Source organism: Pelecanus crispus, chromosome 6, assembly GCF_030463565.1.
Source record: "Pelecanus crispus isolate bPelCri1 chromosome 6, bPelCri1.pri, whole genome shotgun sequence".
In the NCBI taxonomy this organism is placed as follows: Eukaryota; Metazoa; Chordata; class Aves; order Pelecaniformes; family Pelecanidae; genus Pelecanus; species Pelecanus crispus.
The window spans coordinates 73055986-73078880 of NC_134648.1; the positions used below are offsets into that span (position 1 = coordinate 73055986).

The window sequence follows — 22895 nt, forward strand, 5'->3', positions numbered from 1 at the left end:
TGCTGCTTGCAACTGATTTGCGTCCTGCCCCGTTGTCTCGGAGCTCCGGGGAGAGCGGAGAAACGGCTGCACCGGGGCTGGTTGCCTTCCCTGGCTGCAGCCCTGGGCTTTCCTCGCCGCCCGTGGTGGGGAGCAGCGCTGGGACTGGAGCGCGGCACGTCTGCGTGCTCAGCCTCTCCGCTGCAGGGCATCGGTGGCTGCACGTGGGCACCGTTTGCTTATCGGTTCTGCGGCTTTACACTGGTGCTCTGCACCATGAGCCTTGCCCTGTAAAACCAATTAGCAAGAGCGAAGCCCCCAGTGAATTTCATGCAGTTCTGCAGCATAATAAAGAGGAAAATAATTTTTTTTTTTTTAAGAAAGAGAAGATTTAAAGTAATTGCAGATGTGTTTGCAACTCTCAGAATTAAGTTTTCCCATACTTATATCAGCACTTAATACTACTAATTGCAAACGAAGTGAACGGGAATCTCAGTGGTATTGCCATGATGAATGCACTGCTCTATGGCAATAATTCTCATCAGTGCAGTGTTTAGAGTGTTTTGCTGCAGGTAACATGGGATTTGCGACTTCCTTTTCCAACTGGAGGTCAGGTGATAGTCACGAATAAATTTATTATTGCAGCAGCTTTTCTTACTTTTTCGAAAGTGTAATATCCTTTGGGGGAAGTGTGGAATGGGAAATGCTATACAACTAGTTTTTATTAAATAAATATTCAGGGCATTGATTACATTCTTCATTTTGGGTCCCAGCTGAGACAAATGCTAAGTGGCTAATACAGGAAGCCTTCGGCCAGAGGCTGCGTGATGCTGACCTGCGCACGGGGCTTGCCCCGGTCAGGGCCATTTCAAATCAGTCGTGACATTCCTGGTTCAATCCTTATTGTGCAACGTGCTACAGAGCAAGCACAGGTCGTCTCATGGAAATTTTTGAAATTATTACATTTGGTTAAATCTCTTATGTATCTTCTCTTTAGTATTTCTCTTTTTTCTTTAATTTTATTTTTTAAATAGCTTTATGGCTCTATGTTACTTTCAGTAGCCTTCATAAGTCAGTCATAGCAGGAGGAAGTCCGTAGTTTAAAAGGTTCCTATGTATCAGTACTAAATATTTCCTACCTACTTTCACTTTATGCACATGATGGCATCGATTGTGTACTCTCCTCTTCTGAGCTGGCCCTGAGCTGATTTTACCCACCAGACTAGCAGGAGAAGGATGAAGTCAATCTTTTTTTTCCTCTTCGATTGGACTGATTTTGCCATGTTGCTCGATATTTGCCCATATCTCTGTGACTTAAACTGCATTTCCGGAGCTCAGGAAGCCTCCTTGATTGATAGCAATAACATAAGGCGGCACTGAGCTAATTAAATCACACTGTCGCTTCCCAACACCGCTGTCACAGGCTGACCTAATTTTGACACTACAAAGCTTATCAGCAGAGTATCTATTGAGTTAGGGGAACTATAATGCTGTTTCTAGGAACAGATAGATTTATTTCCCCCCCCCCCTTACAACTCATTACGCTGCTGTTTATTGTTCCTCCTGCTGGGCAAGTATTAAAAACTTACGATCTATGGCATATGGGCTCTGTCTGCCAGTATCAGTTTCTGGAATGGTAGGGATGCTCCAGTTCAGAGAGGGATGGGGAAAAGGCCATGATAACTCTTCAGACCTGAATATGGGCTGAGATCCTTGTCTTTTTTTAGGACTTATTTAATTATTTATTTTTTTAAAAAATTATTATTATTATTTTATTATTATTAAAATTTATTATTATTATTTTTTATTATTATTTATTTAGGACTTATTTTTATTTCTTATTTAAAGCAATTTGGAATAATGAAGTGGTCACTATTGCATCTCATGAGCAGGCTTACTCTCCTGCTATCGGCAGCGAGGTGCCGGAGGCTGGCTGAAGCTGGCAGGAGCCCCGTTTTGTGCTGGTGAAGCACGAGAGCAAACTCTTGCAAAGGTTTTGTGCAATTTCTTTGTTGTTCTTGGTCTGATGCGTGTAGATCCAGAATGAATCAATACATACCAAAAGATGGAGGCGGCTGGGTGGGGACGTGTGGAAAAGGAGGAGAAGAAAGGCTTCACCTTCTAGCTGTCACTGGAAGACTGAGAAGCTGAGGGTGCTTTTTGTGGAGGTTCAATGCTGTTATCAAAACAATCATTTAGCCTTCGATCTGTTTTTAATTGGACGATGTCACAAAATCAGATGTAGACATATATCTCATGCCCTAGAAACTTCTGAGATTACCTTAGAAATCATGAATACTTTTTAGATTTTGTGCGTTTTCTGTTTTGAGCAGTTAGAAACAGTGCAGTCACAATCACATAGACAAAGACTTTTTTTTTTTTTTCCCCAATAAGAGCCAAAATGGTCATTTAGTAATCAGATTACAGCAGCTGAGCTTTTTTAGAAAAAATACCAATTATTGCAAATGTTGTAATTAAGGTCAAGAGAGTTACCAGCATGTTAAACAGAAAGGCAGACTGGAGCACTCCGGTTGTCCAAGTCTCTTACTCGCACCACAGCTACACAAACAGACTGTAAGTCATGAAGCATCCCCTTCCTGAGTATTATAATCTCACTTGTTTATTTGCTTTCTCTGGGTGACTGGCTTATTTTGGAAAAAAACCTCTTTTCTACTCACTCCTGCGCTGCTTTAGAAAATAAATTTTATTCTGCATGTTTCCCTTCAAAGGTAGCTAGCGTTCATCACAGCATCTGGTTTATCCTTTGTCTTTTATTATTAAGCGCGTCTAGATACCTGCATGCACATTCAACTTTGGACATTTTTAATTTTGCCTTCACGGAAATTTTTATGACTTTCCCCCCGCCAGGTCTATGCTGTCTGGGGAACTTGTTGCAAGTTGAAACCAGCTCACTCGTGTAGGCGTGCATGTGCAAGAGACAGAGAAGGGAAATAAATTGAAATTACTGGAAAAGAGCAGCCAATAAGGGGGACCCATGTAACGTCAGTACGTAACAAGACATGGCGAAAGGCCAGGCTGGCACCGCTTTTCATCTGAAAGAGGAAATCCCGTGGCACCACCCAACTTCTTTGCAGCAGAAGCTGGGTGGGATTATTCTTGCCCTTAGCTTGCCTTGCGTCGTGTGTGTGCGTTGCTGGGAACAGCACCGTGATGGATTCTTTCACGCAATATTTACTGTGTATAATCATAAGACAAACTCTTCTAAAATGCCACAAACAAAATAAATGCCAAGTATATATTACTTTAATGTCTCATCTGGTATTAAATACTTGGAGGCAAATTTCAGAAGCAGCTGTAATGAATATTCCTGCAGTAGAGAGGGAGGTGACATTTTGTAATTATGCAATGTCTTCTGAACCATAAGACTTTAAAACTTCAAGCAGTAAGAATACTTTTTTTTCCCTTTATTCATTTGATCTCATCTTAAAGCAGTGTATTCTTTTGCCATCGTAATACACAGGGGGGTATTTTTTCTTTTCTGTATTGCCTTCCCAAGCCTAATATGGATAAGGAGCAGTGGCATACAGACTAAAATGAAGGACACTTCAAATGTAATTTGAAGTTATATGAATATAATATGAATGAAAATGTAATATTAATGTGATATGGATTTAAAAGGCAGCAGGATGTTGGCATAATGTTGCTGACTCTTCTAATTTTATCAGAAATCTCATGATCTATGCTGAACCTTCTTTTACCTTTCTGCTCTGTGCCTGTGCTTTAGCATTTCAGTATTTTATTATTTGTATTGTGGGAGACGATAAAAGCCCCGGTTGTGACCCAGAGCCCTGTTGTACAGCAGCCCTGCATGGCAGAACAAGGAGGATGCTCCATGTCCCACGACATTGAACTCTTAAGGAGTGTGGAGGGGGAGCAGCTCTCCTTGCACAGGGAGAGCCGCAGGGCACCGAGCATTAGAGCTGCTGTTCTACTTAGGAAAAACAATAATAATTAAGAATCAACAGATTCTTTTGAGGTCAGAGTGTGACACATGGGACTGACACACATGGTTGACACACCAGGAGGACGAGATGTCACCCAGAGGGACCTGGGCAAGCTGGAGAGGTGGGGCTGTGTGACCCTCATGAGGTTCCACAAGGCCAAGGGCAAGGTCCTGCACCTGGGACGGGGCAGCCCCCGGTATCAGCACAGGCTGGGGATGGAGGGATGGAGAGCAGCCCTGCGGAGAAGGGCTTGGGGGTGCTGGGGGTGAAAAGCTGGACACGAGCCGGCAATGTGCGCTGGCAGCCCAGAAAGCCAACCCCATCCTGGGCTGCATCCCCAGCAGCGTGGGCAGCGGGGTGAGGGAGGGGATTCTGCCCCCCTGCCCCGCTCTGGGCAGACCCCCCTGCAGCCCTGCGCCCAGCTCGGGACCCTCAGCACAAGGACACGGAGCTGCTGGAGCGGGGCCAGGGGAGGCCACAGAAATGCCCCGAGGGCCGGAGCCCCTCTGCTGCGGGGCCAGGCTGGGGGGGCTGGGGGTGCTCAGCCTGGAGAGGAGGGGGCTGCGGGGAGACCTTAGTGCGACCTTCCAATACCTAAAGGGGGCCTACAGGAAAGATGGGGAGAATCTTTTTAGCAAGGCCTGTTGTGACAGAACAAGGAATAATGGATTTAAACTAAAGAGGAATAGATTTAGACTAGACATTAGAAAGAAATTTTTTACAATGAGGGTGGTCAAGCACTGGCACAGGTTGCCCAGAGAGGCGGTCGATGCCCCATCCCTGGAAACATCCCAGGCCAGTTTGGACGGGGCTCTGAGCACCCTGATGTGGTTGGAGATGTCCCTGTCACTGCAGGGGTTGGACTGGATGACCTCTAAGGGTCCCTTCCAACCCAAAGCATTCTATGATTCTATGACTCCTAAACAAGGACATCTCTGTCCTTGCAGGAGGGACAGTCTGCTCCATGGGAAGAGCAGCCTGGACCCATGGTACCAAGGGAAGAATAAGTTTGATTTGTTACTTCTAAGCAGTAAATAGCATCTTTAGCCTTGCAAAGTGCCAGCTGTGTAATCGTATGGGGAGGGTGCTGGGGCTGTAAAACAGTTCTCCTGAGCCAGTAGGAAAGCAAAGCTGAGGCGGGTGGATATACTTGTCTGACTAAATGCGACCGTAGGTTGAGCGTTGTGCGTATGTTCAGTTGTTGTGCTGTACTTGGAAAGAACTGATGCTAGGGAGCAATTTTTGCTGGCCTCACGAAACTGCCAAGAGCAGGGATGCATTGGACTTTGAGCTGTATTTGCCACTGCTAAATAGGAGCTGCCTGCAGAAGAGTGGAGAGGGCAAGTTGTGGTCGGTCTTTGCAACTTGGTGCACGGTGGCTCGAGGAGCAGAGCTCGCCGGAGGATCTGCTGGAGCTCGCTGCAGTTGTTGCAGCTGGAGCTGCTGGGCCATCCCTGCCTAAATGGGAGGCTGCGAGCGTGGCGGGGGCTTTTTGCTCTTGGGACCACTTGGTTAGTCTTGAGCGGACACACCAAGCTGTTGCGTCTGCTGATCTGAAGGTCTTCCGGACCTGTGTCACCTTGTACGGTTAGACTTGTGAGCACACCAGTACTGCAGGAAATACGCATTCCCTGCACGAGCTCTTCTGCCTGCACTGGTGCTTTGCAGAGAGGCTCCGCTGAGGACAGATTTCTTAAACACTTGCTGAAGAGGTTAACCTAGGCCAAGCATGCTGAAAAATGATCTAAATATAGTAGACTGAGATGGACGGGGACAATGCAAGGTAGCTGAGAATATCAGGCTTAGTCATTATAGCCCGAAATAATTATTCTCTTCCTGTTCATTTAGCTGACCTGACACTGTCTTGTTCAGGATCCTTTGCTTGAGTCTCATTTTCTTCAGCCTCTGGAGAGCGAGGGTCAGAAATTTGAATTATTAGCAGGCTTGTATCAGTTCCAGGCATTGTGCAGCAGTTGATACCGCCATGGGCTGTGTCAACTGGGAGCTGTGGGCAGGTCAGACTATGGTGATGGTGCGTGGGGTGCCAGAGCGATGCACCCTAGGAATACCGCGTGCACTTACCATGGCTGTCAGCTGGGCAATTGGAAGTCGATTAAAGAACCAGTTGACTGGTGTGAGAGGGAGGCGATGGGCAGCACAGAGCCCTGAAAACGGAGCTGCAGTCTTGGGGAGGGGGGTAGAGCTTTCGCAAGGGACTTGGGGACAATGCACGGGTGTTATCCCAGCAGCATGGGGCTCTCGTCCATGGGAAGTGGGGCTGGGAACCTGACGGCTTCGGGTCCTGTTGGGCTCAGCACTAATTGCTCTGCTGGCTGGTTGTGATTTAAGACTTCACTTAAGACTTTAAGGCGTATCCACTTTTACTGAACAGGAGCAGCACATTGATGAGCAGAGAGGGTGAAATACTGGGTCTTTAAAACTCACCAGAATTACGTTTTACCTCTCTGCTCTTTAGTTTATGTTCCTTTATTTGGCAGAAGGACTGTAACTCAACTTTCTTATCCTATCGATCCACTCTCTGAAAATTTTAATAGTTGTGAATTTTGCGGCTAAGAAATAAATAAAATCATAGAGCCAGGAACATGCTTTGGACACTTGCTGAAACAGAGCTGTAATTTGTGCATGTGGTATCAGCAACAACATTGTGATTTTCCTACATGTGCAACATGTAAAACAGCGTAACGTCCTGTAGTTCAGGTTGCATATACAAGAAAATTAAAGTAAGGGTTCTGCTTGGACTTAACCTCTGGTCCAAATCCTGATGCCTCTGACAGCAACAGGATTTTGGTATTGACTTTGAAAAGAAATAGCATCAGTCCCACTGCTTCTCCTGCTTAATTTTAATGGTTTAATTAAGGCCTCTCATTTGCATAATGAGGGTGATAATACATTTAGAAAGACATACAATAAAAAAGAACAATAATGCAGAGTTCATTTGGAAATTAAACAAAAATAACCGGAATGCAAATGAGTTTGCAAAGGTTTCGTTGAGGGGATTGCTAGGTATTAATAAACACCGTGGCAATCTCTTTTGGTGCCGAATGTGTGTATGCTGAGTAAGTAAAAGCGTATTCTCCATGGTGCAAATACTCAGCTCGGTCCTCCCAGCTAGGGGTACGCAAGGATCCCAGGCTGCTGCAGTGGAAATGGGTCTGAGCCGACTTGGGGGTGCAGGCGCTGATGCTCACCTGGTTTCTCTCTCTGGGTCTTGCAGCCCCCCCCACCGTGCGGATCGTGCACTCGGGCCTGGCGTGCAACATCGAGGAGGAGCGCTACTCGGAGAGGGTCTACACCATCCGTGAGGGTGAGACGCTGGAGCTGACCTGCCTGGTCACCGGCCATCCTCGGCCACAGGTGAGCCCCCGCCGTGCCTGGTGGCACCTGCCACTGGTCACCGCGCCTTTCCTCTGCCCTCTCCGTCTCTGAGCCTGTGCAGGTTGGGTTCATCTTCTGCTAGGGACCAGGCTGGCGCAGGGTGGTAGAGATCAATGCAACAGGATCCGAGGGGGGGCGGATTTGTCCAGGCTGTTGGCTTGATATTGAGGTGTTGCAGAAGAAACATCATCAGCAGAAATGTTTATGACTTTTTTTGAATGACTGGCTAGGAATGTGGTGTTAATACTAGGAAGTCCGTGTTGTGCTGTAACATGGCTTGATTGGCTTAGAGTAGACTTGGTAGTGTAGGTTAATGGTTGGACTGGATGATCTTAAAGGTCTTTTCCAACCTAAACAATTCTATGATTCTATGGGGTCCTGATGTGAGAGTTTGGGATCCATAGAGGTTGATGAGGAGAAACCTCCACAGAGGTTTTGAAAAGAAAAAAAAATAGGAGGGTAGGGACAGCTGAATGTCGACAGTATGCACCAGAGTGAACAGCCGGAGTGGGGGCACACGAAAGCTCAGGGGAGTCTTGCGGCGCTCCTGGGTCTTGGATGTCGTTGGAAGCACAATACTGCAGCCCTGCAGAAACCAAAAGCTAAACAGAAATATATTACCCTTTTCCCAGGCCTAACTCTATTTTATAGCATCACCTTCAAAGCCAAAGAGTCTTGCCGGCCTGTGCTACAGCTGCCCTGCTGTGTCCCTGCTCACCACCCGCCTTGGCCCAGGGTACCCCGGTAACAGGTTGTTTCAGATCAGGACCATTCAAGACCTGTGCAAGCGTAATGCTTTATTACCTGCCTGCTCTGGTTTTCTGTTTCTATCTTCTCCATTGCTCTTTGAACCAAACCTGCTCTCTGTTCCCTCAAAGTGGCGATTGCCACTTTGTCTTCTGCTATGTCCCCTCATTTTGCTCTGTTGGCAAAGCAGCTGAGTTCCGAGAGCTCAAGGTGCGTCTGTAATTAGCTGAGATTACCCCGTTTTGCAGTGCATGTATTTGCATGGGATTTTGAACAGTAGCATACCTCGCAAGGATTTTCTTTGCAGGGTGGTGAATTAAACACCTCCCTCTTGCAGTCGCATAGGACGGGTGGGAGCTGAGAAGTGCAGTTAGCCGGGGTGAGAGCTGGGGAGAGGGGATTCACTGGAGACCTCAAGTCTGCGGACAAGTGATGTTCCTCCAGGAAGGAGAGGTGTGCTGATTCTCTGCCATTTATTCTGTAGCTGTTCCCAATTTAATGAGAAGATTTTAAAATAAAGAAGTTGAAGTTTAGCCCATGCTGGTTCCAGGGAAGGAAAACCCCAAAGATTCGGCCAAGTGTCCAGATGTTTTGATAACACCCCAAACGAGACCAGTGCAGTTTTAAAACCAGTGCTGCTGTTATGAAGTCTAATATTCAGTGCCGTGCAAAAGGTATAAAAAGTGTTTATTGCCCTGCTATTGTATTCTCTTCCATTGCTGTCCTCTTCGCTCCGACACTGCCCACACCATGGGCAATTGGCGGCTCCTTGAATGTTGTCAGGGGAGATGTGGGGAAGGTGCTGGTGGCTCCTCACTGGAAGAGCCAAGTGAGAGGTTCTGGATTGATACAGACTTTGTCGACAAAAGTTGATAATAACATTTTAATGTAGCACTGACTGAAGCAGGAAGGGAGCACCTCCCATCTTGAGGGCACCCTGCTGCTTTTTAGGGGATCCGTTATGGCATTAAGGTGCTGTTCAACGTGGGGAAGATGGGATCTTCGCCAGTGGCGTGGTTTAGCCCCAGCAGTAGCTCAGCACCACGCAGCCATCGCTCACTGCCCCTGCCCCGATGGGATGGGGGAGAGAATTGGAGGAGTGAGAGTGAGAAACACTCCTGGGCTGAGATAACAACAGTTTAATAATTGAAATAAAGTAAAATAGTAATGATAATAGTAACAGTATAATAATGATAATAACAATATCCAAAGCAAGTGCTGCCCAATGCAATTGCTCCCCACCCGCCGACCGATGCCCAGCCAGTTCCCAGCAGCGATCGCTGCTCCCTGGCCAACCCCCCCAGTTTCCATACTGCCCATGACGCCGTATGGTATGGAATGGCCCTTGGGGCAGTTGGGATCAACTGTTCTGGCTGTGCCCCCTCCCAGCTTCTTGTGCCCCTGGCAGGGCAGGGGAAGCTGAAAAAGTCCTTGCCTGGCATAAGCAGTGCTGAGCAACAACTAAACCATCAGCGTGTTATCAACATTCTTCTCATCCTAAATCCAAACCACAGCACTGTGCCTGCTGCTAGGAAGAAAATTAACTCTATCCCAGCCGAAACCAGGACACCCAGGCTGGCTGCCTTCTCCAGCCACCTCTCTGAAACACGTCCATTTCTCTTAGTGCCCGTTAATAACGTTGGATTCATCCTGCCTTCCCAACGTTTTGTTACGTAGGCTTACTTAGCTTTTTAAGATCCAAAGCAGCTGGCTCTGGATGCAGCTGTTCTTGGCATGCTCTGTGTCTGGGTGGAGGTAAGTAGCACATTTGTGTGCAGGCAGAAAAGAGCAGGATAAAGGTAGACTGATAGAATCGTTTAGGTTAGAAAAGACCTTTAAGATCATCCAGTCCAACCAGTAACCTAACACTGCCAACTCCACCACTAAACCAGTTAAGGGTTGAAGTAGCAATTTCATGTTTCCTGGCTTGGTGGCTGGATCATTTATAATGAAAGTGAAAACTGGGAATCATTAAGATTGGAAAGGATCTCTAAGATCATCTTTCCAATCGTCAACCCAACACCCCCATGCCCACTAAACCATGTCCCAAAGTGCCACCTCTGCCCGTTTTTTTGAACACTTCCAGGGATGGGGACTCCACCACCTCTCTGGGCAGCCTGTTCCAATGCTTGACCACCCTTTCTGTAAAGAAATTTTTCCTAATTTCCAACCTAAACCTCCTCTGGCGCAGCTTGAGCCCATTTCCTCTCATCCTATTGCTAACTACATGGGAGCAGAGCCCAACACCCCCTCCCTGCCCCCTCCTGTCAGGAGCTGCAGAGAGCGATGAGGTCTCCCCTCAGCCTCCTCTTCTCCAGGCTGAACACCCCCAGCTCCCTCAGCCGCTCCTCGTAATAGTTCCAGTGCGCTTCCTGGGAGAATGTTTCTTTCTCAAACCATATCCTCCATCTGCTCTGGCAAAGCTGTCCGGCAGCCTGCGAGGTTTGCTGCAGCTGAAATCAAAGATCCCTCTCCAACCTGCCTGCGTGGAGGCTTGAGGCAACTTCAAAGCGAGCGAGGCTGTTATCCATCAGAAAACACTTTGGACCCGGTATGAAAAGTGCCTTCTGAAGCAGTAACAAAGCTTATGATGCTCCTGAATAAAAAAAAAAAAAAAGCTGTTCAACCAAAACGTCTTATCAAGAAAGCAACCACACGGCTGCTTTTTCATAAAGATCTCTATTTTCTCATCTGGGATTCAGGATGGAAAATTGATTTCTCTTCATTTTACCTGTTTATAGATTTTCTTTGTCAGCCAGCACCTCGGTCTGCTCTCTCACCCTTGCTCTCATGTTACAGCTCTCTGAGACTCACAACATTTTTTGCAGATTAATTGCCTTGAGAGCAGGGGGATAGTGTTGGTAGCCTCAGATGGGTGATTCTGCAGCAAAATACAGGAGGCTTGGCAGAGCTGCATTTGAACATTAGCCTTTTTATCACTTTCTTATTAAATTTCCATTCAGTCTTAGTGCTCCAGAAAGTAAAAAAAAAAAAAAAAAAAAAAAAAAAAAAAGACAAAAAGAAAGACTAAGACACCATAACTTTTTGCATTGCCATATTTAAACTTTGGCAAGCAACTCTGTGAGAGCTGCAGCCCCTTGGACTCGTTGCCCATGAAATCTGGCTTCTCTCAAACAAGATTGCCGTGGATCTCACCGACGTTTGTGTTGCTTTTGTCAATGGACCTGCTGGGGAAAAGCACCGCTCGGGGTCGGGCAAGGAGATCAGGGTGGGTGTAAAATCAGCGAGCTGGTGTTCGCCCTTTCCAGCAGTCAGAGAACTACTCTTACCTGCCAATAATTACTCTCGGGTATTTTAAATACAGATAGTGTCAGATTTTTATTTATTTTGCTTGTTGGATATGTTCTGCTTTATGGGTCTGATTCTTTAGGGGGACATCTGTGGTGTGTTTTAGTTGTGACTGAGAGGCAGTGGCTGGCTGGCTGGAAGGGGTGATGTGACATTTATTTTTAAGCTTTCCTCTTTTCTATGTGCAGATTTTATATATGAATCTTTACAATACACTGTTGTTGGATTCTCATGTTCAGACAGCCTTCAATATCAGATGGGTTTGAGGGGAAGTATCTGGCAGGATTCTTCCTACTCTTGCAGATGGAAGTGGTGAAAACACATTTTTATTTTTCTTTTTTCCGCAAGAGACTTCCATGCACATTTTGTGGTAATTGCCAGTATTTTCAGTACTTCAATTTTTTTACTGATTTTTGCACAGAAGGTGATCATATTTGGTTTGCAAATTGTATGGAGATTATTTTCAAAATGATATTTTATCAGACCCTGGGAAGCAAGTTTATAAAATATGTAATTATGTGTCTATTCTAAGAATGCTGTTCAACTTGCATGTGTTTCTCAAACTTTTTCAATTACTATTGGTATACATAGAAACTCCTTTTGTTTTAAACGCTGTGAGAAGTCAGTAAGTCTGTACCAGCGTTTATAAAATCCCCCATTGGTGTTCACTGTATTCCCCCTGTCCTGGTTTCAGCTGGGATAGAGTTAATTTTCTTCCCAGCAGCAGGCACAGTGCTGTGGTTTGGATTTAGGATGGGAACAATGCTGATCACACGCTGATGGTTTAGTTGGTGCTGAGCAGTGCTGACACCAGGCAAGGGCTTTTCAGCTTCCCCTGCTCTGCCAGGGGCACAAGGAGCTGGGAGGGGGCACAGCCAGAACAGTTGATCCCAACTGCCCCAAGGGCCATTCCATACCATCCGGCGTCATGGGCAGTATGGAAACTGGGGGGGTTGGCCGGGGAGCAGCGATCGCTGCTGGGAACTGGCTGGGCATCGGTCGGCGGGTGGGGAGCAATTGCATTGGGCAGCACTTGCTTTGGATATTGTTATTATCACTATTATATTGTTACTATTAGCATTACTGTTTTACTTTATTTCAGTTCTTAAACTGTTGTTATCTCAGCCCAGGAGTGTTTCTCACTCTGACTCCTCCGATTCTCTCCCCCATCCCCTTGGGGCAGGGGCAGTGAGCGATGGCTGCGTGGTGCTGAGTTGCTGGCTGGGGCTGAACCACGACACTCCCCAAAGTCAGGAGTGGGCAGAAAGCACACGTTAACTAAGGAGAAAATGCGGCGGTGAAAGCGTGCTGTGAGTTAGCTGCTGAGACCATCCGTCCTGCGTCCTTCCTCCCAAGAAGTGGCCTTTGCAGATGGCTGGTGTGGCTTGGACCTTCACAGTGCAAAAGCTCTTCAGTCTCGGGAGCTGTTTGTGGGGTTGTGGTTTTGGTTCCTAGAGGCTCTATTGTGTTCACTTCTCCCGCTACGGCAGTAGCGGTGAGCGACCAAGTCACACCGCAGTGATGACGATGAGGTGACGCTGGCCACTGAAATACAGAGCGTGCAGTACCAGTGTTACTGCTGACTTAAAGTCTTTGCAAGGTTTTACCCGGTCATTTGGATTAATGAATTGCTGTAGCCTGCTTTATTAATTTTTTTTTAAACTATGAGTCTGGGATAGACGTACATCTCCTATTTTCTGCAGTAAACTCAAGTCTTGGCCAACCGCTGTCCTGTGCTGCTCCTTACACTTCAGCAGCAACTGGATAAGGGACCCCCAGGAATTCTTGCCTAAAATAAAGGCTGCGAGGTGTGTTGTGGAGCAGAAATGCCATGCTAGTATGGCAGTGGCTCGTGGAGGGGGACGAGGATGTTAGCAGGAAAGCGGTGCACCTCTGCAGGGATGCCAAGAGCAAACTGCTTTCTGCACGTGCTGTTCTCTTGCCGTGTGTCTCTGCTGATTGTTATTGCTTTGGCCATCGCAGGTGATGGCATTAAAGCTAAAAGGAGGCTGCCAGGTTTCACCCATAAACTCCATCGCATGGAGATGAGAGGTGAATTTTGGGCTTCAGTATCCACAAATGTTGTGCTGGTTCATTAACGGAGCGTCTGCTTCCGTTCCTGCTCAGTGAGGTATGGGAGCCAGGCAGCAGTGCTCAAGAAGATCATTCGATACGTAAGGCTGGTGTTAGTAACAAGCTTTATTTAGTGTCCTTAAAGTGAAACTGTGGAAGCAGCATCTGCAAGCCTTCAATTTTGGGAATAGCATTTAAAAGCGGGTGCAAATGCTAAAGCAGAAAGTTCTCTTCCTGATTTGCAAGCCGAGTTTGGTAATTGAGCACCTTAATAGCTAGGGGTTTGGAGCTACAGTTAATTACACCTACAAAATTAAAGTCTCTTTAAAATCATGCACTCAGCAAAGAATTTTTTTCTTGTTTTGGGGGCTAATTATCTGCATTCACCAGCTTTCCTGATTCTGAGCTCACAGTAGGTCTCCCCAGCCATTGAGAAGCAGTTCAAAAGCCAAGCATCTAATGGTTAGTAGAGGAAAACCTCCTGTGAACTTTCCTCCTCTGGGTCCTCTTACGGTCTGGTCTCAGCCAGATGGCCGACAGGCTCATGCCAGACCTAGCAACGGGCGGGAGAAGATGCCAGCGCTGCAGGATGGGTCAGCTTAAGAAGCTGAGCCTAGAGGTGGACCAAGGTGAGCCCTCCGTCTGGCTGTAGAGGACATCAGGTCTTCTTGTCTGATGTTTGTCCAGTCATTGCCTGCCTGTTGGCCTGAAAGGAGCACAGCGACTCTGTGGCTTAGGGAGGTGCCTACGAGTGAGCCTCAGGCCATTGCTGTAAATCGCTGCAAGTGGAGATGATCCTCAGGGAGTCTCCAAAGGCTCCTCTATGTGCTCTGCCAGCCCAAGCACCTTTCTCTTCCACCTCCACCATCCCATGGACCACCCCCAAGGAGAGGAGACCTTGCTGTTGCTCTGTTGCAGCCTCCTGCACCGCAGGACGGCTGTTACCAGCACAGTGTCTATCTGCTTTTCCTTTCTATCACATTAAAAGTTCCCCTGGGATATATAGAGAGACAAAAAACAGTCTGTTTCAGAAGGCTGCAGATGTGTCCTTCTCCTTTATTTTGCAAGGTGGCTCCTGAATATCCAAGTTTGTATCCAGGGCACACTTACACATAAGTATGCCTTTATGTGCAGATTAATCATAGAATCATTTAGGTTGGAAAAGACCTTTAAGATCATCCAGTCCAACCATTAACCTACACTGCCAAGCCCACACTAAACCAATCAAGGGTAGACCAGACTGAACCATGTCCCCAAGTGCCACATCTGCCCGTTTTTTGAACGCTTCCAGGGATGGGGACTCCACCACCTCTCTGGGCAGCCTGTTCCAATGCTTGACCACCCTTTCCGGAAAGAAATTTTTCCTAATATCCAACCTTAACCTCCTCTGGTGCAGCTTGAGCCCATTTCCTCTCATCCTATCGCTAACTACATGGGAGAAGAGCCCAACACCCACGTCACTACCCCCTCCTGCCAGGAGCTGCAGAGAGCGATGAGGTCTCCCCTCAGCCTCCTCTTCTCCAGGCTGAACACCCCCAGCTCCCTCAGCCGCTCCCCACCAGCCCTGTGCTCCAGACCCTGCCCCAGCTCCGCTGCCCTTCTCTGGACACGCTCCAGCACCCCAATGTCCTTCTTGTGCCGAGGGGCCCAAAACTGGACACAGTATTCCAGGTGCCGGGAGTGCTTGTAGCTCTGAAAACTCTCCCTGGGGAAGAAGGCAGGGCCGAGACCCCTGGAGCAAGTGTGCTTTTCTGCATGAGGCTGCTCTCAGAAGGGAAGCCCCTTCTGCTTGTGCTACATGTGTGTTCGGCGTTATTTTACACTCCCTCCCCATGGGCACAAGGGACTTGTAGCAGGATGATTGTAGCAATGGGGAATGAGACCAAACTAGGTGGGACCCGTATTTTCTCCTCTTTCCTTCATGGATTGGAAAAGACAAAACGAAAGTGCTGCTCGTGGGGTTCCTCTCCTAAGGCTGTGCCCATGGCTTTAGAGAAACAGGGCTGGTGTGGGTGTGCACGCCGTGGTGCCAGGCCACTCTGCTGCCTGTTTAGCCTTCTCGTGACACCCTGCGTGATTTGCGGCTGCCTGTGGTGGATGCCTGCTGCAGGGGGAAGTCTGGGAGGAGGAAGGAATGACATTTTTTTGTGTTTGGTTTCTTTTTTTTTCTCCCCTCTTTCACATCAGTGCTCCTGCGTGCTTTACCAAAGTGCACGTTTATGCCTTTTTGTCTTTCCAGGCATTGCTTTTAACTTTTCGATCAATTGATGTAGTTCTGTAGCAGGCTGATGACTTCCATGTGCCTCTTTGTGATCTGCTCCAAGTCATGTTGAAATGACACCGCTCTATAGGGGCCTCTCTTTGAGAACGTGCCTTCAGATTTACTCTTACTGGCTTCCCAACATGTGCCGCAAAATTCTCCCTCCAATTAGTTACAGGCAGGTGGAGATGGGGGAAAACTCAGGTATTCAGAGTGGTGGTTGCACTTTCAAACTGGAAGCTGTTTTGAAACTTTTTTTAAAATTTATTGAGGTCTAATCAATATCAGTGAGGCCTTTGGGGAGAGCAATGTAAGGCTACGGTAATGATTGCAAGGGAAGAGAATTACAAACACTTGCACACTGTTGTTCCCCAAAACTTAGCCTCACTCCTAATTATACAGGAAGCTCTGAGCACCCCAACACATCATTGCATGTCTACTTGTTACCTGTGCCGGGATTGTGTAGCATTTGATGTATCACTGCTATTCATAATTTGCAACATTCTTATACACAGCAGTCATCACTTGATCTATTAAATGCACCATTAGTTGCCATAGAAACTAATTTTCCTTGATTAAGTTTTTAAAATGCCACATGTATGCTCAGGTGAGGCTAACGGTGGGTGGGCAAATGCAGCCCTTTTTTCATAAATTACTGCTTTCAGGATTTGGCCCAGAGGTCGGTTTGGATTTTTGAACAAAATTTTGCAAAGCCCCTTGCTGTTTTGGGAATGAGGGCAACGTGACGAGTCCTTCTCTGTTTGTGGCTGGCTGAGCTGAGCCCACGGTCCGTGTCGGACTCGCTGTGTGTCCCGCAGGGCTGGGGGCTGCAGTGTCACCCTTCGGACCCATCCGTTTTGCAGACGTTAGCCCAGGAACCGAGGGTTGCTCTGTACCAGCCTGCCAGCTCGACAAGAGATGTGTAAGGATGTACTGAGCCCACTTATCCCTGCGATGCAGATAAGTTATTTGCTGTTCTGTGTAGCCAATAGGTGACATTTTATTTGCACTAGTGAGGCTCTCCTGCCCAGCCTATGGAGGGACGTAGCTTATCCTAACCTTCCTTGGCAGCTCTAGCCTGTGCTGGGAGGTCCAGCCGGTGACAGCAAGGACTGTGACTGTCCCAAGGTGAGGAGTGACATTTTGAACCATGGGGATCGGAGGAAGTGGCATCTTCTGAAAGAGCAGAGACTGGCTGGGATTTTGAATTCCTGCTTGTCCACTAAAGGCTGAATGGTAAAGACCTTGTTTGTCAGTATAACCTTGCCTACATTGTTTTTTTTTTTTTTTTGCTCTGGGTGTTTTTACCCGTGTCTTTCGCCGCCTCTGTGTGCTGTCACACCTTGGGTTATATAGATAGCTTAGATTTAGACTAGACATAAGGAAGAAATTTTTCACACTGAGGGTGGTGAAGCACTGGCACAGGTTGCCCAGAGAGGCGGTCGATGCCCCATCCCTGGAAACATCCCAGGCCAGGTTGGACAGGGCTCTGAGCACCCTGGGCTGGTTGGAGATGTCCCTGTCACTGCAGGGGTTGGGCTGGGTGGCCTCTAAAAGTCCCTTCCAGCCCAAAGCATTCTGTGATTCTATGATATTATCCTGTCACGAGCGGTGCGTTCTGAGATGCAAAATGTGCTGAGGGCAATGCCCAAGTCCTTGTCCACTTGCTTCACCGTGGCTGCAGGGTGGCAACGGGGGCAGCTGCGGGAGGGGTCGTTGTCCCCACCATCACGGCCCAGTGCTCTCTGGCAAGTGATGGGGTCCCTGTATGCGTCCCCCTGCCCTGACCAAGCTCCAGGAGTCGGGGAGGCAGCAGCTGCTGCTGATGCACGTAGTCCAGCTGTCTGAGGGTTGTGTGCTCTCTGCTCCAGCGAGCTCTGGGATTTGGGCTATTTTGGGGATGGAACATGCCCTAATGAGCGCTGAGGCTTTCTTCTGCAGAACCGCAGCAGATTCCACCCCCTCACATCCTTCTGCCACCCCTTCTCCTATGCAGCGCTATCGGACTATGTCATTTTATCCCCTTGAAATCAAGGGGCTACGACGCGCACTTATTGCTGGTTGAGCTTGAAGAGAGTGGCAGATAGCTTAGCTCTCCTGGGAAGCAGCGCATGGGAAGATCTGCGTTTGGAAGACCCAAAATTTTCTCCCTGGCTCTGTTTTGCTGTGTTTTCTTTCCACTTGTAGGAGTGGAGTGCTGTGCTGATGGCCACTCTGTCAACAAGTAGCTACTCCCCTTGCAGCTGAGAGGCTGCTAGGAGATACCTTCTGCTTCCCGAGCTCGGTGCTTGCACACCCTGTGCAGAGCCAGGGCTGCCGCTCCTCCGGGGCATGTGTGGCCCCGGGGATGTGCACCCTGCCTGCTGGGAATTTGGGTGGCATAAGGAGATATGAGGAGACCTTATTGTGGCCTTCCAGTACTTAAAGGGGGCCTACAGGAAGAATGGGGGCAATCTTTTCAGCAAGGGCTGTTGTGACAGGACAAGGAGTAATGGATTTAAACTAAAGAAGAATAGATTTAGACTAGACATAAGAAAGAAATTTTTTACACTGAGAGTGGTGAGGCACTGGCACAGGTTGCCCAGAGAGGCGGTCGATGCCCCATCCCTGGAAACATCCCAGGCCAGTTTGGACGGGGCTCTGAGCACCCTGCTCTGGTTGGAGATGTCCCTGCTCGCTGCAGAGGTTGGGCTGGGTGCGCTCTAAAGGTCCCTTCCCACCCAAAGCATTCCATGATTCTGTGATTCTAAGGGGGTGGTCCCAGTGGCACGGATGTTGTCCCTTGGCTGCGGGGGACCATCAGGGATGCCGAGCTGACTCACGCTGTGTGCCAGCTTGGTCGGAGTGGCAAGGCGCTGAGCACACGGCTCGTCCTACAGAAATGGAGGTGGTGCCTGGCAGGGGACGTTCTCCGTGTAGGCTTGGTGCTTGAGTCCCCAAAGGTGCCTGGGCTGACCTGGGCAAGCCACGTCAGGGCCGGCTGGAGTTGGCCAGGCTGGCCCATTTTGCGCCTGCACTGTTGCAGCTGTTGTCCACAGCGTGTGGGTGACGGGGTTTGTATTGCAGATTTATATTGCAGAAGAAGGGAATGTTTGATTTTAATTATCATCCAGTGCTGAGTGGTACAATGGTACAATTTCAGTTGAATAAACAACTGAAAGAAGCAAGAGGCAAGACAGGAAAGCAGTCAGGGGAAAGCCTGCTGTTGCCTTGCATTTAATTTGTTGTGTTTGGGGTTTTAGTGGGTATTTTTTGTTGGTTTTTTTCTTTTTTTTTTTTTTTTTCCCCCTTTCCAAAGCAAGCATGCTGTACCTAATGGTAAAGGCTTAGACGGGATGGATGGAGGCCCCTGTTGAGACACTGGCCAGCACCTTCCGGTGTGATGGGATGTCTGTGTTCCCCAAACAAATGCAGAGCCTCTTCAGAGAAGCAGAAACGAGCAAAGTTTTCAAATTAGAGAGGAGGGTCAATAGGGAGAATATACGAGTGGTAAAGGGCTAGCACATTTGTCCTTATCAGGGCAAAACTACGGTGCCGAGAGACTGAAAGGTCAGCCCAGCCCAGCGTAGCCAAAGTCAGCAGCAGCTTTTGCTCAGCCTTCTAAGTTTGCATTTAGAAGCAACAGCAGCGAAGCTAACGAGAAAAGGCTGGGTAAGACCATTGCTTTCACTTGCTTATTGGGAATTTTTTTCCTGTCTCAAATGAGTGGTAGGAATAAATCAAACTTCTAGAATTAAATAGGTTTTTGGTGGGTCCCAGCGTGTCTGCGGAGTGGTGATCTGCGCTTCTTTACACAAACCAGCACTGTCGTCCTGGGTTAGAGCATGTCGTGCGCTCAGTTTGCAATGTGCTCAGATGCACGAGTGTGTCAGTCCTGAGAAGCCTGGTGCAACTCCGGGAGTCTTGCGCTCGCTTGTCTTTCAATGCTGTCCCTCACTGTGGATGCTCTGATTTCTCTCCCAGGCTTTTTTTCACATTTAACACTTATTTCTCTCGTCAGACAGAGCAGGGGAGGGTTGTAGTGAGCACTGAATGTATCCGCAGTGCTCTGCAGAGGTGCGAATTCAGGTGCTGTACTTTAGGAAGAAAACATCAGGAAAACCGTCCATAGCCTCAACAGCAAAAGTGGCGTGTAAAGTTTAATTGCGTATTTCTTTTAATGCTGAAGAACGGTGGAAACACATGCCCTTCGTAGCTAAATGTGAGCTTTATTGAGTCAAGCATTTATGAAGGGTTTTTTCCCAGCATAAAATGCGGGCTAATTTAGTAATGAGTCAGGCTGGGTTCTGTCAGGTGTTCGCTGAACATTTGTAAAGTCTTCCCGTGAACTGAGGAGTGTCGTATGAAATCATCATCAATTTTCCTAACAAGAGTACAATTATTGTAATAAGGATATGCAGAATGCAATAGGAAAACAGCTGTTCTAGTGTAAGTATCCATCCCCCACACCCTCACCCCCCTCCCCGCAAATTGCTTTCTTTGGCCACATCAGCAGTTAATAAGATTTCCTATCAATTAAAATAGAAAATGTAGCATCCACTTTATCTCAGAGGAGCCTTTTATGTTTCACTTGCAGCTGATCAAAGAGAACATCACGTGGGTTTTTTTGTTTTGTTTTTCTGAAACGCTGCTTTTTATATTTTAATGGATGGAGTGCCAGAAAATGTTAATTCTTTCTTTGCACGCGCTAATAAGGTGAAGGTAGGATCCTGTTCTGAAACATTAGAGGAGGCTACTCTAATCACACTGAGTAATTAAGATGGTATGCATTTTAACTAATGAAGGTGTTTCTATAATGTGCAACAGTTACATGTGTCTTTTAAGGCAGCTACCTCGCTGCTTGGCAAGGAGCTGGTCTGTTGGAGCTGGGAGGGGAGGCGAGTGAAGCACTGCGTGGTGCACGTCACCAGCCTGTCAACTCCAAACGCTCACGGACCGGGGTTTTGCCATGCTCTGTGGTGCCCTGATGTACTAGGGGTGTTTGAAAAGTTGCCTTTGCTTGCTTCTAAACCTCATTTATTGATAGCGTCAATCAATATATTTTTGTCTCGGTGCTTCTGTATATTGTCTCGATGCTAAATCTTACATAGCCACGGCTGTGGGAGGAAGGGCTTTGCTGAGGATGACTGTGGGAGCTTTGAAGTAAGAGCAGGCAGAGGTGGTGAAGTAAGTGAGGAAGGAGGGAGGTCCAGAGGTGCTGAGACCCAGCCATTTCTGTTGATTATAGCATTGACAGTGAAGGTTTATAAGAATTTAGACTTCCCAAAAAGCAACCTAGGAGAAAACACAAACCCCTAAAGAAGACATGTCCCCCCAAATCTCTTTTGGAGCTGAAGTCCTTTTCTAGTGGCAATCTAATGCTAAAAACATACAGTTAAGTTGTAATGAATATAAGGGCTTGGTGGAGTTGTCTTTGTTAGGTGGCCTCTTCTCCACCCTGTCATGGAGAGGAGAACCTTTTGGGCAGCAGTAACAAGGAAGGTACAGCATCCTTACTGGTCCATCCGCTCCCTCTGGCACGCAGGCTTTCCCTGGACGCTGAGCTGGATGCTATGGTCAGTGCCTGCAGGACGGCTGGTGGCCTTCCTTGCTGGGCTCCACCGGCTGCTTTCTGTAACTATTAAAATGTAATCCTGTCTTGAATGACATCATTTTGATATGGTAATGCAGTCATATGCTGCAAACAGCACACAATCCCACTGAATATTTTGTGAGTGTGCCACTGAAAGAAATGTAAATCCATTCACCCTGTCATTTGCAGGAAGCTGGATTAAGAGGCATGGTGTTTGCAAGCTGCTGCAAGTTTTGGGCTGCTCAATACAAGAAAGACATTGAGGTGCTGGAGCGTGTCCAGAGAAGGGCAACGGAGCTGGGGCAGGGTCTGGAGCACAGGGCTGGTGGGGAGCGGCTGAGGGAGCTGGGGGTGTTCAGCCTGGAGAAGAGGAGGCTGAGGGGAGACCTCATCGCTCTCTGCAACTGCCTGACAGGAGGGGGGTAGTGACGTGGGTGTTGGTCTCTTCTCCCAAGTAGTTAGCAATAGAATGAGAGGAAATGGGCTTAAGCTGCACCAGGGGAGGTTAAGGTTCGAAATTAGGAAAAATTTCTTTCCGGAAAGGGTGGTGAAGCATTGGAACAGGCTGCCCAGAGAGGTGGTGGAGTCCCCATCCCTGGAGGGGTTCAAAAAACGGGCAGAGGTGGCACTTGGGGACATGGTTCAGTCTGGTCTACCCTTGATTGGTTTAGTGTGGGCTTGGCAGTGTAGGTTAATGGTTGGACTGGATGATCTTAAAGGGCTTTTCCAACCTAAATGATTCTATGATTCTATAAAGAAATTAAACTCCTCAGTTGTTTTATTCTGAATAGTTTGGCCAGCCGTATCTTGCTGATTCTACCAGTCCCAGGTGGCTGCTGCCTCTTGACAAGAAATATGCTTGCAGGTTTCTAAAAAGGGTTTGGAAGTGGTGGTGGAAAGAGGTCAGCTTAAATCAAGATAAATGCAACATGAGGGCAAGTGAAGTGTGTATTTCAGTCTCACTCTCTGAGCTGAGAATACTGAGCTTAGGCTTGCTAAAGCATCAGCAATCACCAAAAAGACACTATCAGTGAATCACGTGGAGTTGGAAATGACATCCACCTTGGTGATTTTTACCGTACCAGTTTCATATTGACCTTTGTGGAAGCATAAAAGCTGCCCCTACAGAAAGTTTCCAATGAACAGAGAGCATGAATTAGAAGGAAAACAGCAAAATTTTCAGGTTTACTGAAATATGGACAGTTCTCTGAAGGGATTACCTCTGTCTTCTCCCCTTCCCCTGGATCTTCCCCCGACTGTGCTCTGCAGTCTTTGGTTTCTGTCTCTCTATGGTCAGCTTGTATGTTCCTTTTTCTTGATGGCTCTTAAAAGGTGGGACATTGACGGAAGCGATGGGCAAATGGCTCCGGGATGCTGCAGAAGTAGCTGTTTTTCTATGGCTGTTGAACATACTAGTCTCATAATCCAAAATGAGGTGGGTGGTTTTGGAATGAGGTCTGTTGCTGTGAGGTCTTGCTTGCTGAAAAAGAAGGTATTCAAGGAGTAAAGAGATAACTTAGCAACCCAGGGAAACTAGCAGCCTATGCAGATCTGCTGGGGCTAAAGCTGAAGTACATTCTGGTGGATGGTCTGT

At 47.6% G+C, this 22895-nt stretch overlaps 1 protein-coding gene across 1 annotated transcript in view; it reads left to right on the forward strand.

Annotated features, from left to right (window-relative positions):
* MDGA2 (MAM domain containing glycosylphosphatidylinositol anchor 2) overlaps positions 1 to 22895 on the forward strand; it is a 423597-nt gene that overhangs the window by 145430 nt on the left and 255272 nt on the right. The window contains exon 3 of the mRNA XM_075713071.1: positions 7180 to 7319. Within this exon, the coding sequence (XP_075569186.1) occupies positions 7180 to 7319 (140 nt within the window). The remainder of the gene's footprint in view (positions 1 to 7179; positions 7320 to 22895) is intronic.